The sequence below is a fragment of the Frankliniella occidentalis genome, unplaced genomic scaffold, assembly GCF_000697945.3.
Source record: "Frankliniella occidentalis isolate FOCC.00 unplaced genomic scaffold, Focc_3.1 Scaffold60, whole genome shotgun sequence".
NCBI classification, from domain to species: domain Eukaryota; kingdom Metazoa; phylum Arthropoda; class Insecta; order Thysanoptera; family Thripidae; genus Frankliniella; species Frankliniella occidentalis.
This window is the reverse complement of record NW_026267190.1, coordinates 347,725-361,298: the sequence shown is the minus strand read 5'-3', so window position 1 is coordinate 361,298 and position 13,574 is coordinate 347,725. Positions and strand designations below refer to the sequence as shown.

General features: G+C 50.3%; 3 protein-coding genes across 4 annotated transcripts in view; all 3 read left to right on the top strand.

The window, feature by feature from the left end:
• LOC113206146 (60S ribosomal protein L10a) overlaps nucleotides 1-13,574 on the top strand; it is a 35,901-nt gene that overhangs the window by 11,642 nt on the left and 10,685 nt on the right. The gene's annotated exons all lie outside the window — the stretch shown is intronic.
• On the top strand, nucleotides 208-10,329 carry LOC113206126 (arrestin domain-containing protein 4). The gene is made up of 7 exons (XM_052267893.1): nucleotides 208-452; nucleotides 6,313-6,834; nucleotides 7,475-7,591; nucleotides 7,696-7,913; nucleotides 8,146-8,328; nucleotides 8,418-8,603; nucleotides 9,072-10,329. The coding sequence occupies exons 2-7, from the start codon at nucleotides 6,714-6,716 to the stop codon at nucleotides 9,243-9,245; spliced, it is 999 nt and encodes a 332-aa protein (XP_052123853.1). The 5' UTR covers nucleotides 208-452; nucleotides 6,313-6,713; the 3' UTR covers nucleotides 9,246-10,329.
• Nucleotides 11,269-13,520, top strand: LOC113206145 (dnaJ homolog subfamily B member 9). Of its 2 annotated transcripts, none has more exons than XM_026422084.2 (4): nucleotides 11,269-11,437; nucleotides 11,755-12,012; nucleotides 12,091-12,332; nucleotides 12,419-13,520. In XM_026422084.2, exons 1-4 carry the CDS (start codon nucleotides 11,299-11,301, stop codon nucleotides 12,665-12,667), a joined length of 888 nt encoding a protein of 295 aa, XP_026277869.1. In that variant the 5' UTR covers nucleotides 11,269-11,298; the 3' UTR covers nucleotides 12,668-13,520. The 2 variants fall into 2 exon arrangements, with proteins under 2 accessions (XP_026277869.1, XP_026277870.1); XM_026422085.2 differs by having other exon boundaries at nucleotides 11,282-11,423.

Genomic DNA, 13,574 nt, shown 5'->3' with positions numbered 1-13,574 from the left:
CCCTGCGTCGCGGCAAGATCCGCCCCGGCCAGTCGGAGGGGGCAGGGGGGAGTGCCAGTGCCGTAGGTGGGAGGAGCGGAGCGCGACGACCTTCTGGATTCCCCTCCTTCCCTCCCTCCCCCGCCGCCGCGGCCAGGTGTCCGGGAGGCGCTGCTGCAGCAGCAGCAGCCGCTCTGGAGGGGCGCTGGCTGTGCTGGCGCGCGGGGCCCCCGCTCCGCGCCGCGCACCGCTCCCGCTAGTAGGAGGCTCGCCCGCGGCCCAGCCAGGTGTGCGCCCGACCCGACCCGAACACCTCGCGCGCACCAAAACTGCAGCGACCGCTGGATTTTCTCTTTCGTTTCCGTCCGGCGTGAGTGTGTGCCTGTGTGTGTGATAGTCTTTGTGTGTGAACCTCGCCCTCGTCCCATGCAAAGGTGCCACACCTGCACCTAAGGGCCGGCGTAGACCGCAAGGTTTGTATCAGTCTCCCGAATCGCACCTTGCATCGACTCATTCACAAGATCCTTTGGTGCAGGGCTAGGAGTGTGAGAAGGACCACTGGCCTGACTGGAAACCGGCGGCCTGGGCAGCGTCAAGCCGTCAAGCCCTTTCCGATGCGTCTTGAAAGGCTACAAAGGTTTTGAATGTTTAAAGGGCAGACAGTCAACCATTTGGCTGGTTCAACACATGCAGGCCACTCGGGGACACTAGCTCCTGCAGTGCAGACCAGCGTAAGGCTGAGGTCGTGACCGAAGAGGTCGAAGAGCGACCGACCGACACATACCGCGTGGAGAAGCAGACGAACGTCGTCGTTCTCTACGAGCCGCCATAGGCTGCGCAGGGGGCGGAGAGGGGGAGTGGCCCCCTCGCCTCCCACTACTCTGTGTGGGTCTTGAGTCTCCCCAGCAGCCTCTGCTGTGCTGCAGTTGTCAAGAAGTGAGGTTAGGTCGCCTTGATCAACTCTGCTGCTGTTTGCGGCTCCCTGACTGCCTCCAGCCCGATAGCTCCGCTCGTCGCGATGTCGTGATGTGATTGTCTTCACTAGCGTCCTAATCCACCATCCACGGGAGGACAAAATACAGTAGAGATACAGATGCAGAAGACGCAGCCTCAGGCCCAGGCTCCCCGACTGTGTTGGCGAAGCGCGCTCGGGCAAAGCGCCGATCACAAGCATCACTAACGTGTGACGATCTCATGATGGTCTCGGTGTCCCACCGGCGCGAGCTGCGCCGAGGATCCCGCGGGCAGCCGTCCGTGTCCCGGTCGAGACCTCGCGGGCCCGGGGCGCCAGGCCAGGGTCACGCGCTTACTCCCGCATCGCACAACATAGCTCCGAGACCACGGAGATGCTTACTCACTCCATTACATCCACCGCGAAATGGAGTTCTGGACGCCCTGAAACTCCTCGAACGACGGCTTCGTGCGTGTGGCGTGTGTCGGGCGCGGAGACTTGGACGCAAGGGGACGTGGCGGGCCGGGGACGGGGCGGCAGGAAGAGGGGGTTTTAGAACAACACATGTGATACTCTCACGGGCCGCCGGACGGGAAACAATCGGGTGGACGTCATGCACATCGACACGTCAAAAGGCACGCGTCGCGTGCACCGGGCAAGGGGAAAACACCAGGCGGAAAAGAGGTTTAGGTCCAAAACGTCGCTGTTCGGAGCATCCAAAAACGAGGGCACTGGGTGTGGCGAGTGTGTGTAAGCGTCTGCGTGTGTGAGCGTGCGTGTGCGCGCGCGTGTGTCTGTCTGGGTGCGTAGTTTGACTGAATGGGACGAACAACAGAGATGGTATGAGAAACGGCGATGACTGATGATGATAACGTGAAGCGTTTGGGGCTTCAAAGGGCGACTCATGGAGATACACGAACGTAAACACGCATTCACTGCGTCGTAGCCCTCGCGTATTCGTCCGGATCAAAATCGAAAACGTCACGCGGCCAACGTCCAAACCAGACGATTGCAGAGAAGCGAGAGGAGTGCTCTGAGGAAAACATTAGTCATCCATCAGTTCCACACTCCCAGACGCAATTATCATCGGTTCCCTCTTGGGATAATATAGTTTTTATAGATTATTCCAGTTCGTATGACCCTTTTAGGAACTAACTAACTCCAGCGAAGAAATCGTAGTTATTCAAATGATATTTTTTGGGGGAAAAGTACTACCAGAAAAACATCAACACTCCAAGCAGCTGATGGGGGATTTAGTGCCGAGAGGCGTCCTCGTTGAGGCAGCTTCACTTCACTTACTTCACTTAATTACCGTAGGTCTCAAAATACCTCCTGGTCTTCGCAAGGCCGAAACCTCACTACTTGGGGGGGAGGACGCCTCACGAGACTAAATCCACCATCATTGCCTCGTCTGCTTGCGTAGGTAGACTGTGCTGCAACACACCTGTGCGTGCGGGTTGCCTAGTCGCTCGGGCCGCAAGGCGCCTTGGTCGGAGACGATACGGTAGGCACACCTACCAGCCGTGTGCGGCGCGCAGTTTGCTGGGCGGGGCTGGGGCCATATAATCTGCCACTGCTTGGTGTGTGGTCTACACCTACGGTTTCCCAGTACAGTGCTCCTGTGTTGCTTTTTATTGCCCAAGCCTTCTTATTTCCCTCCCTTTCCTTTCATCTCCATTCCGGCGACCGGCCAGCAGAGCAGCAGCAGCAGCAGCGTCGCTTTCCCCGACACAATGCGAGGATCGCGTGCCGGTGGGACGTTGTCATCGGGTCCAGGAGCGGCACCTGCGCCGCCAGAGACCGCTGTTGGCTAACAGCGCTCTAGAGCTGACATTGGGATCATCCAGAAAGTGCGTCTGTTTTCCCCCGGATTCGTTCAGCATATTTACGGGAACGCTGCTCGGGGCGCCTGCGAGACTCGGGGTAGGCCACCCCGCAGTACACGTATGCGCGGCAGACATGGTGTTGCCTACCTGTCAGGCGCTATGAGAGCTTGCTTGGCTAAACTTGGCAGGTTCGCAGCGGCGAATGACGCAAGTACTTTCTGCTTGATCTTATAAGGATCATGCACATACTACGTATATGCACGAGCCAAAAAGGCACCACTTTCCGCCTGTGGGCGGGCAAAGTGAGGGCCGGGCTACTGGTTCAACGCCAGCGTCACTGCTGGACAGAAAGCGCACGCCACTGGCGAGCGCAGCGTCGGGGAAGTCCGCGCCGCCGCTGTCCTTATACTGCAGCGCCGACACGGAGCACACTTCTTTTCGACACACACCCGCCTCCCGGTATGGACTGGACCGCGCGGCGGTACGGCTGGCGCGTGCGGCTGTGGACGAAAGTGAGTCGCGAGTGGGGAACTCGTTCGTGGAGGGAACAGAAATAAATGTGAGGGGTGTGCGCACACTACAATGAAATCGGCTGCTTGACTACCAACTTCATCATTTATTTTCCGCAGCAAGAACACGGCAGCATGGCGGCGTACACACTCCCATCCTATGGGCAGCTTCTCTCTCGCACTCCTCGGCTGGGTCAGGGTCTCGCGATGTCAGTGCGTGTTGCACATGACGCCATTTCTATCCCGGACATTTTCGACGCCGGCAGCGTTGCCAAGGCGAAAACAAAACATCAAATTGGGTTTTGACAAACTTAAGACAAAAATATGGCAGACACACTGATATAAAAATCAATACCACGGCAGCAGAGTGATACTTCTGATGCACTGGAACCATAAAAGGCAAACTTAATGCCTTTCTAGTGATGTTACATTTTGGAAATGCTCAATAATGTGTAAACATAGAAAAAATTCAGCTTCTTTTAATAGTTTGAATGCCTCTCTATGGTGCAAATTTGTTTTGACTTTGCAAATGCAACCCGTTTACTCCTACCATTGTTGTTTCACTTTTCACTATAGTTAGGCCGTGGTGTCTCTGAATCTCCAGTCGGGTCGCGCGGCGGGCCGCCCGGCCTAACAGAAACTGAAAGTAAAGCTGGCGGTCACTGAGCCGTCTGTGTGGGAGGGAAGGCCAGCCGTACAGCGATACACCGCCGGAAAACCTTCTGTCGTCTCTTTTGCCGCGGCAAACCCTCGTATTTTCGATGTTGAACTAACGTGGACGATCCGTGATCCGTCCCTAGGGTGAAATGCATTTTGTTTGAGCACGACTTGTGACTTGGCTGTGGTTACATCGAGGGGTCCGCAACTAGGTTCGAGCGCGTACACTGGCCGCCCGGAAAACTAGGAAGACCGGGAAGACCACGAGGAAGACTAAAGAAAACCGAAGAAGACCAATAAAATCGTAGGCCACAAATGTGACGGAAGACCAAAAAATATAAGGGAAGACCGGAAAAACTTTAGAAAAGACCTAGAAATTGCAAGGAAGACCAGTAAATGTTAGGGAAAGACCGATGAAAATGCGAGAAAACCGCAGAAAACTGGAGGAAGCCTTTCGAAATTCTCAGAAAACGAAGATTGGGAAAACCAAGAAAAAGTTGGGAAGACCGGGAAAACCTTAGGAAAACCTAAGAAAACTAAGAAGCCCACCACATGTGTACACTGGCAGACCGTACTTGCGGACCCCTCGGGTTACATTGATCGGATTTGGACGAAACGTTGCTTATTTGCAAGGCGGACAAATTATCTTTTAAACAAGGCATGTTCAGTTTAAATCCTAGATCGGGAACCACATTCATTCGTGCTCACAGTTTCATTTTGGGACAACCTACCTGTCCTATCAGAAAGGGTTGTGGTCTCTGTATTGGTCGTACTGGTCGTAGTGTCTGTATTTTGACGTCAAAATGGCAGCCATAAGGAACCATGTGACCTCAATATACAGTCAAAAACTGCAAGTGACCCTACATGACCTGACATTGGGCGCGCACAAACGAAACGATAGGCACGTGGAGCTCATATGATAAAAGCACGCGCGGAGAGCGAGTAATGCCAGGGAGCTCGAGCCTCTTCTTGCCTTCCCCCTTTCATGTGTTTTGCTGCGTTCGGGTGGTCCACGTTGATGCCAATTCAGGGATCAGATAAAGTGGAAATCGCGGACTCGTCATTGGCCGCTTCTGCCGGCAGATCCAGGGGCCTGCCACTGAGAAATTCACTCGTCGAATCAACTGCGTTAGGGATGAAATACTGCCTGAACGATGTCGATTTCGAGTCGATCGGCCTGAATCTCGTATGTTGGCGGTTTTAGATTTTTGGACCGACCTGACTGAAGCAAAACATATCGTGCGGCCAATATGTAGGACCACCCCCTAGAATCGATTAGTAAAGTCGTATCGGCTAGTGGTCCGCTCTGGAAGACATCTCAGAGTGACAGACTCGTGCCCTGCTCGCACGCCCTGCGGGTCGCCCCGTCAGCCCCGCCCCGCCCCGACCCGCCGTCTCCGTACATGGCTCACAATACGTTGCGCCATTGGCCGCGTGCGGTAACGCTGCTCGGGTCGTCTGCACTGTCATAATCCTCACGTGGACGATCTGGAAACACAGAAAGTAAGATCGTGATCGTGGTTTTGCTTCCCGCGTTCTACTCACTGCTTATGAACGAGTTCACGGTAAAAACAAAGTGTGTGTTTTTGAGCCGATTCTCTACGCTTAGAGGCAAAGAGCATGAGAAGGCTACCTCTGACTTCGAGGAGTCCTCTACACCATCATTCCCTTCATACTTGTAGGACCAATAGTGAGTTATTAGCTTGGATTGACGAATATTTCGCATCTCCACGAGAATGGTAGTGAGAAGTTGGCGAATACTGCCGAGCTTACCGAGCTGTGGTGAGGGGCTGATGTAGGAACTCGGCTACGGCAGTTTTGGGAAGAAGCAAAATTATTAATATCCCCCCCCCTCCATAAACACACTTAAGAAAGAAGTGTTAAGTGTTGATGTAATTTATAGAAACGTTCAGGTTTCATTGGTCCTGTCGTTGTAATTTCTTTTTAAATCGGTCAACGAAAGTAAAGCGAAGTAAAGCTCCCCATGCATCCCATGCCATCCTCGGAAGCCACAGCTCCGCCTACCTCGCCACGCCACGCGAACTAGAGCGGAGACCGTGGGTCATTTGCATAGGGCCCGAGGTACGCATACGCAGCGGCACTCGCGAGTGCGCTCACCGCACCGCTAGAGAGGGACGTGATACACACCACGCCTTCACAAGGCGGAGGACAGCCTTGTTGTGTGTTTAATCGTTTCATCCACAGTTTTAGCACATCACTGGTATGACAAATTTTTAACATCTTTTGACCTAGTGTCGGTGTTGTACCCGAGTACGAACGGCCGTTCTGATGAATATTACACAACCCCTTGTCCCACGTGCATTCGACGCAACTAATTTCATTTTTATTTTTCGCAGTGTGTGTTTATAATTGCACCTGTTGATTGCAGACGCGGCGCGCGGAGGACGCCCCGCCCGGAGGTGCAGGGAGGGCCCGCCACGCCCGCCACGCCCCGCCGCGCCGCAGGATGGAACGCCACCGCCGCTGCGTCTCGTAGGGGCCTCGCCCCGCCCCGCCCACCTGGAACCCACGCAGAATCGAAGCTGGAGTCCGGCGCGACCTTCCCTGGCGTGCCAGCGATCCCCCCACTGCCACCGTCGCAAAACTCACCGAGACGAAAACGCTTCAAAGCTCTGAAAAAAAAAGAGCACTCTTCTCTGGCTCGAGCTAAACTGCGCGTAACCAGCAACTTCCCCCTAACATCTTTTAGATAAACTTGCGCCTCAATGCGCGCGGCTTCGACTCAATTTTGAAATTTCGACGGTCAGATAGCAACCCCTACAGGCCAAGATGCCGCGCAAACTGCTCAAGTTCCTCATCCTGTTCGACAATACCAACCTCCTGTACTTTCCCGGCCAGTTCCTCAGCGGCCGCGTCCTGGTGGAGCTCGAGGAGGACACCCCGTCGCTCGGTGAGTCTCTGGCGCCATGACACGCCCCGCTGCTCGCCGTCGGGCGCAGACGTGACGCTCTTATTATTCGAAATAAAAGATACTAGGTAGATAAGAGAAAGAGATAAAAATGAGCAATAAAGGAGGGAAGCTGAGCTGTCCCGTCCAACCAGCTGGTATTCTCCGCCGACGGGGGAAAATAAAAATCGTTCCCACAGTCTTCGTTTTTGCACGCTCAAATCCGGGTGCGAGGCACATCTTGCTTGGACGTTTGCCTTCGAAATTCCACCGAGCCGAGCCGACGTCCAGGCGGCGCGCACAGCGACGCAGGTCTCACTCGCCGACGCAAATCGGCGCAAAGTGATCCCGTTAGTCGAAGCCTGGCTGAGCCCGGCCCGGAGCCTGGCAGCCTGGCCCGGAGCCCGCGGGGCCTCCCCAGGTCCCGGAGGTGGCCGGAGGCGCGGCCGCCGGAGCCGGGGCGCGCGCTTGCTTGGGCCGCTCGGGTCGGAACCAGATTGGCCTGAATGTCACCTAGGCTGCGTGCAAGGGGCGGTGCTGGCCGAGCGCCCCGAGGAGCGACGCGAGCGACACTCTCGCTCGCCCTCGCGCCTCGCGCACGCAGCCCGCTCACGGCCCCACTTGCTACCCGCTCTGCCCGCAGGCCTGCACTTCCATGTGATTGGCGAGGGCGTGGTGAAGCTGCGGACGCCCCGCAGGGACCGGCCCGCTGACCGAGAGAGCTACATCGACTTCAGGATGCGCCTCCTGGGCGAGCCGGGTGAGTTGGAGCCGGCCAGGGCAGCCTGGGCGGCGTCCCCCAGTCGACGCAAGAGATGCAACATTCGACATGATGCCGTGTCCTCCTCCTCCGCCTCCCTACAGGCTCCGCGCCCGTGGTGCTGTCCCCGGGCATCCACAGCTTCCCGTTCAAGCTGGGGCTGCCCCTGGGGCTGCCCTCCACCTTCCTCGGCAAGCACGGCTGGGTGCAGTACTACTGCAAGGCCGCGCTCCGCGAGCCACAGGGCCTGGTGCACAAGAACCAGCAGGTGTTCATCGTCATGAACCCCATCGACCTCAACCTGGAGCCGCCCATCCTCGCGGTAAGCCCAGCCTCAGACTCCTGCTCTCATTCGGGGGGTCAATAATTTAAGCTCAAAAACAAGAGGACATACTCCATCACATAAATTCATACATCTCAGGTTACTTTTCCACCTGGTCACTAGTTTATTATTACGATATTATTTCACAATTCTGTCAGCATTTGCCATAAGTTTAAAAAACCAAGCCGGTTTTCCTCCCATTGAAACGAACTCCCTTGTATCTGTGTTCCAGCAACCCTTCCGCTGTGAGATTGAGCACAAGCTGGGCGTGAGCTGTATGGGGTCCGGCCCCGTCCTCTGCCGGGTCGCCCTGGACCGAGGCGGCTACGTCCCCGGGGAGACGATCGCCATCTCGGCCACGGTGCGCAACCACTCGCGGGTCACCATCAAGAACACGAAGGCCGCCCTCACCGAGGTGAGTCCATACCGGTCAGGGCGAGAAAGTTAGTCTGTTGGAGTCCGCCGCAGATTGCCTCATGGTTCAATAATGCCGCTTCCCGACAGACCATCTCCTACATGAGCGGCGGCAAGGTGGTCCACATGGAGACCAGGGAGCTGGCCTCCCTGCGTCGCGGCAAGATCCGCCCCGGCCAGTCGGACGAGTGGAACAACCAGCAGCTGTACGTTCCGCCGCTGCCGCCCACCAACCTCAGGGGCTGCCACCTCATCAAGATCCAGTACGACGTCTACGTAAGTCTGCCGAGCGCCTGTCGGGTTGGCCCACCTGTCACGCACTGGTGTCGCGCGGGTTTGCCTACCACCCACCGCCTGCCTTTATAGAGCGCCTAGTGGGTTGGCCCGTCTGTCACGCACTGGTGTCGCGCGGGTTTGTCTACCCACCGCCTGCCTTTGGAGCGCCTGGTGGATAGACCCGCCAGTCACGCACTGGTGTCGCGCGGGTTGGTCTACCCACCGCCTGCCTTTAGAGCGCCTGTCGGGTTGGCCCGCCTGTCACGCACTGGTGTCGCGCGGGTTGGTCTACCCACCGCCTGCCTTTGGAGCGCCTGGTGGGTAGGCCCACCTGTCATGCCCTGGTGTCGTGCGTGTTTGTTTACCCACCGCTGTCTCTCTATTCTCTTATTCGTTTTATTACTGTGGGGGTTAATTGTTAAATGTGTTGTACTAATTATGTCCTTTAATCTATTTCTGTTATTTTAGTTCATCATAGTGCCCAAAAGCCTGGAGAAGGAGATTAAGCTACAACTGCCTATTATGATGGCAACGTACCCACTTCGCTCCAACGATGGGACCCTTCGCCGCAAACACAATACCCACTACCCAACTACTTTGCCGATTTTCAGGCCTTGGCTAGAGGAGAAGGCAATTGAATAACCCTAGAAAGCACTGCAGAGGGAAGTACCAGTGATGCTCACGCGCTGGGGAATGCCATAGAATGAAGTAGTTAAGTTACCCATTATTGTACATGTGTCCAGAGAGATTTTAACAGTCTGTTTTTGAGAAACTGTTGAGCCAAGTGGGTCACCCCATATATTATGTGCATGTTCGGGGCCTTTACATATTTCTCATAACATAAGTGTGATAAAGTTTCATGCCAACCAGGGGTTTCAAGAAGAAAACATATCCAGGCATATATTTTAAGAGTGACCTACAGTACTTTAAAAACTAACATGTAACTAAAGATCAAATTAATTTTAGCAACTGCCTATAGGCATATTTTATAAAATAGTTACATGTTACTGTTTTGAGGAGACTGAATGAATTTCTGCTGAAACTGCAGACACGTTGATATCCTTGTTTCTTTCTTTTCTCACACACAGGAAGATGTGACTAAGCAATTTAATGTGTCCCTACCCCTTCCACCTTCTATGTCATTTAGGAATTGGATAACTGCTTTAACACTTTAAGTGTGACCTGCGCAAAGAGGGAGATGCTTCACACTCTCTGTGTTAATGATACTCAATACATAATTAATAAAATACCTTATTTAACTTTAAAAATGGACTAACAGTAATTACCAAGAGGTTCCTTTTGTGAAAGAGGTGTGAGACCTCGGAATAAACAAATGTGAATTATGTTAAATGTAGGTGTACTGATGACAACCCTACCATCAGAGATTCGTCCGAAAACACGTCATAGTGATGCCAGTTTTCATCATTTTGACGTTTTGCGACCAATCTCTGTGGTTAGGGAATGGCAAAACTGGGAGGTAACATCCATTGTTGTTTAAAGAGCATGTCTGATAACTGGTACATTTGGATGTACAGCCTTGTGTTGACCCTTTATCATAAGTAACTTGACACAAAGCTCTACCTTCCACTGTTGTTATCATAAACTAAAATATGCAAAACCATTAAAATGTGATATACTTTTTTTTCAATAAAATGAGTAAATTTCATTTGAAACAAAATCCACTTTAATATTGGATAAAAATAAATGGCTGTTCTTAAAAAAAAAATTGTTGTTGGTATTTACCTTATTCTCCATAGTTACGCTAATCTTTAAGTTAGCAGCAACTGGAAACAGAACTGGTGTCGTTGTTGGTCGTCCTCACAACCTGCAGTCGAGGTGCGGTGGTGGTAGATGGGGAAGCTGGTTCAGATCCCGTCTGCGGAACAATTTTCCCGCTCTGCTGCCCATGGGTTTGCAGGGGTCCCATCCCTAGGATAGGCCAACATCAGGTTCGGCTACGGGAGTATGTTCTGACCATGGTCGATGGAAGCGGCTGTTCCCACGAGCACAGAAGTCGCTGAAATGCGCGGTATAATGTCTGCCCATGGGTAGCCCACATACAGGGGATTTGTAGCTCAAATTGCCTACCTTTCAGGCGGTCCACTAGAAACGACCCCCACCCCCTATACCACGCCTGGTAGCTAACGATTGCAATGTATGGACGTACTTCTACTTTTCTGTAGTCTGGATGTCGGCAGCCCGAGCGCACGGCGGTGCAACGTGTGGACTACCCCACCGTCGTCGGGCGCTATAGTCTTGGACTCGTCGATGGGAAAATAAATAAATGACGACGACACACGGACAGAAAATCGGCATTGTCTCGGTGACTCCCGACGTTACAGGATACAACAAAAGAAATGTAACTTACCACCCATAAATCTTCAAATGTATCAAATTTACCACAGTTTTCAAATTTACCGCAGTTTGTTTCTGACTTCTGATTGGACCACGCAAACACCACGTCAGGGATTCACAGTCAAACGACATAAACAATGGTATTCTAGAAGATTTCATTTCAGAAGGGTAAATTGAAATTGAAGCACTTTCTTCATCACATCAAATTGTTGAAAAGTCTTATCTCTAATCTGTGAAACTACAATATCGACTTTCCCTCTCATAGTTTCAAAATTATTTTTTTATCGGAAGTTGGCAACAGTATCAGGCGCCTAGTGCTTTCTGCTACAAGTAAATACACATGCAAGGACGGACGTCACTGCACAATCACACAACACCGAATCTAAGCGAGTCAGTCGTTCGCACGAAAAGCATCGGATTTCTGTATCGGCCTGTGGGTTATCAACCTAGTCTTGCGAGCAAAAGGTATGAGACACGAGGTAATCTTACAAAGAAGTATAGTTTACGCAACCTATGTCGGAGTGGACCCATATATAACCCTCGTGTTTTACTTTCACTTTTCAATTTCGAACTGTTGAGATCTAGGATTTGATTTTGATCCAACTATGCTAGTACATTTTGGTGTCATCCTCATGAGGGTACTCCCTCCAAAGTTAGGGTTGTGATTTTTTTCTGCATCATAACAGATTGTGACATCACATCCATATGGGGACTTATTTGCCTAATGTAGCAACCTTCTTGATGTCTGATAAGTTGACACTATTCTGTAATAATTTTACTTGCTGCGGTTTTTCAGATTTGCAAACTTTAAAAATGGAGCAAGGTATTCTGAAATTGTATGCCTGTCTACTAGTCTGCCTCGTTGTCTCAGAATGGGTAATTGCAAATGACGAACAGGATCACTATAAAGTCTTGGGAGTGGAGAAGACAGCAACTAAAAGACAAATAAAAAAGGCATACAAGCAATTGGCGCTAAAATACCACCCTGATAAAGTCCGAGGTGACAAGAGCAAAAAAAAGGCTGCTGAAGAAAAGTTTTTTAAGATCAATCAAGGTGGGCCTTGAAATTCTAACTATGTTGAAGCTCATTAAATTCAAGTTGTCCAAAAATGTCACAAATACAATTTTTCAGCTTATGAGACACTATCTGATCCCAACAAGAAAAAACTTTATGACATGCAGAAAAGTGGTAATCCCAATCCATTCACCTCTGGATATGGTGGACAACAATTTAATGGTCATGCTGGCCATGACTTTGGATTTGATTCAATGTTCTTTGAAAATTTTGGGAGACCACAGAGACCATTCCATTTTGCACCTGAATTCCAACAAGGAGCTGGAAATTACTTCTCTTTTGACAATCTATTTCCTGAGGTAAGTTATGAATTCCCTGGTTATTTGTCTTAAACTGTGTGTGTATTAGTGTGTATTAGACTTTTCGTTAATCTAATCTATTTCAGGATCATCACCCATTTTTTGAGGATCATTCCTTTGGGGACGGAAGCTCATTTTTTGGAAGTCACTTTGGTGGTCATGCTGGACATCATCATGAAAATCACTATGCCCATCATTCTGGACACCACTCTGAGCATAGTAGACCAAGGCAACATCAGAGTCATTTCTCCCACCATCACGCTCAACAAAGGTCTTGTCGAACAGTCACTCAAAGAGTGGACAATGTTGTCACTACTTTTATGCAATGCTCCTGAATATTTTTATGTGTTAGGTTGTGTTTTCTACAAATCAAATTTTCAGTTTAAATTTTTGAAACACAAATCATAATAGTATCATCAAATACCCCTTGAACTGTGATATAAAATAAGCAATTAGAATTGATGAATATGGTTTGATAAAGTTTCAAGTGCATGTGTCTGCTGTAAAAAGAATTTGTTGCACAAATCTGCTTGTCCTTTTGTGTTTTACGCATTTCCTGAAATTTAACAGTGTTGCTAGATGAGTGCTTGTTTTAGCATTACATTGATTACCGCTATAAAATCCAATGTGCCTTAAATGCAGTTTGAAAGATAATAATACCCTTGAAATTGACACATTTCAAAATGTTTCATAAGTGTTACAGTGGTATCCAAAATGCATTTTACCACTTTTTATATTTTTGTTTTTCCTTCTGTGATATAGTCTTTTGATAATATTTTCTTGTTGGGTTGAACTATAGTGCTTTTAGTTGTATTCTCATGCTTCAGATACAGGTTCTGTTAAATGAAAGTATGATTGAAATAGAGCAATTCAAAAGACTTAGTTGTCATAGCAATGTTTAAACTTCCACGTGCCACATTGAACATATCAAATTTTCGCCTAACTTGAAAGCAAATAAAAATGGATAGAATTTATCTGTGTGAACTCTTGAGAAAAACATATGTATCCAAGAAATGGGTATCTATGACAATCGCATCTCAAATGTACCTTTAACATCTGAACTGATGCAAATGCTGATTTTAATTAGTCTATAATTTAATAATATTAAGTATTTTCTCAAGTATTTTTCTTAATGTTTAGAATGTAACAAAACAATGTGCCCAATTTAGAATAAAGTTTATACCATTATACTTTATTTTATCTTATCCCTCACTCTGCCTCTCCAAGAAGTGTCACACCTTT

Bases quoted from the DNA above. Each gene is read 5' to 3' on its own strand.
- LOC113206145 (XM_026422084.2), top strand. From the start codon at position 11,299: ATGCAAGGACGGACGTCACTGCACAATCACACAACACCGAATCTAAGC. The intron at 11,438-11,754 runs GTAATCTTACAA...GCGGTTTTTCAG, and splicing joins CAAAAGGTATGAGACACGAG to ATTTGCAAACTTTAAAAATG. The intron at 12,013-12,090 runs GTGGGCCTTGAA...ACAATTTTTCAG, and splicing joins GTTTTTTAAGATCAATCAAG to CTTATGAGACACTATCTGAT.
- LOC113206126 (XM_052267893.1), top strand. From the start codon at position 6,714: ATGCCGCGCAAACTGCTCAAGTTCCTCATCCTGTTCGACAATACCAAC. The intron at 7,592-7,695 runs GTGAGTTGGAGC...GCCTCCCTACAG, and splicing joins GCGCCTCCTGGGCGAGCCGG to GCTCCGCGCCCGTGGTGCTG. The intron at 8,604-9,071 runs GTAAGTCTGCCG...CTGTTATTTTAG, and splicing joins AGATCCAGTACGACGTCTAC to TTCATCATAGTGCCCAAAAG.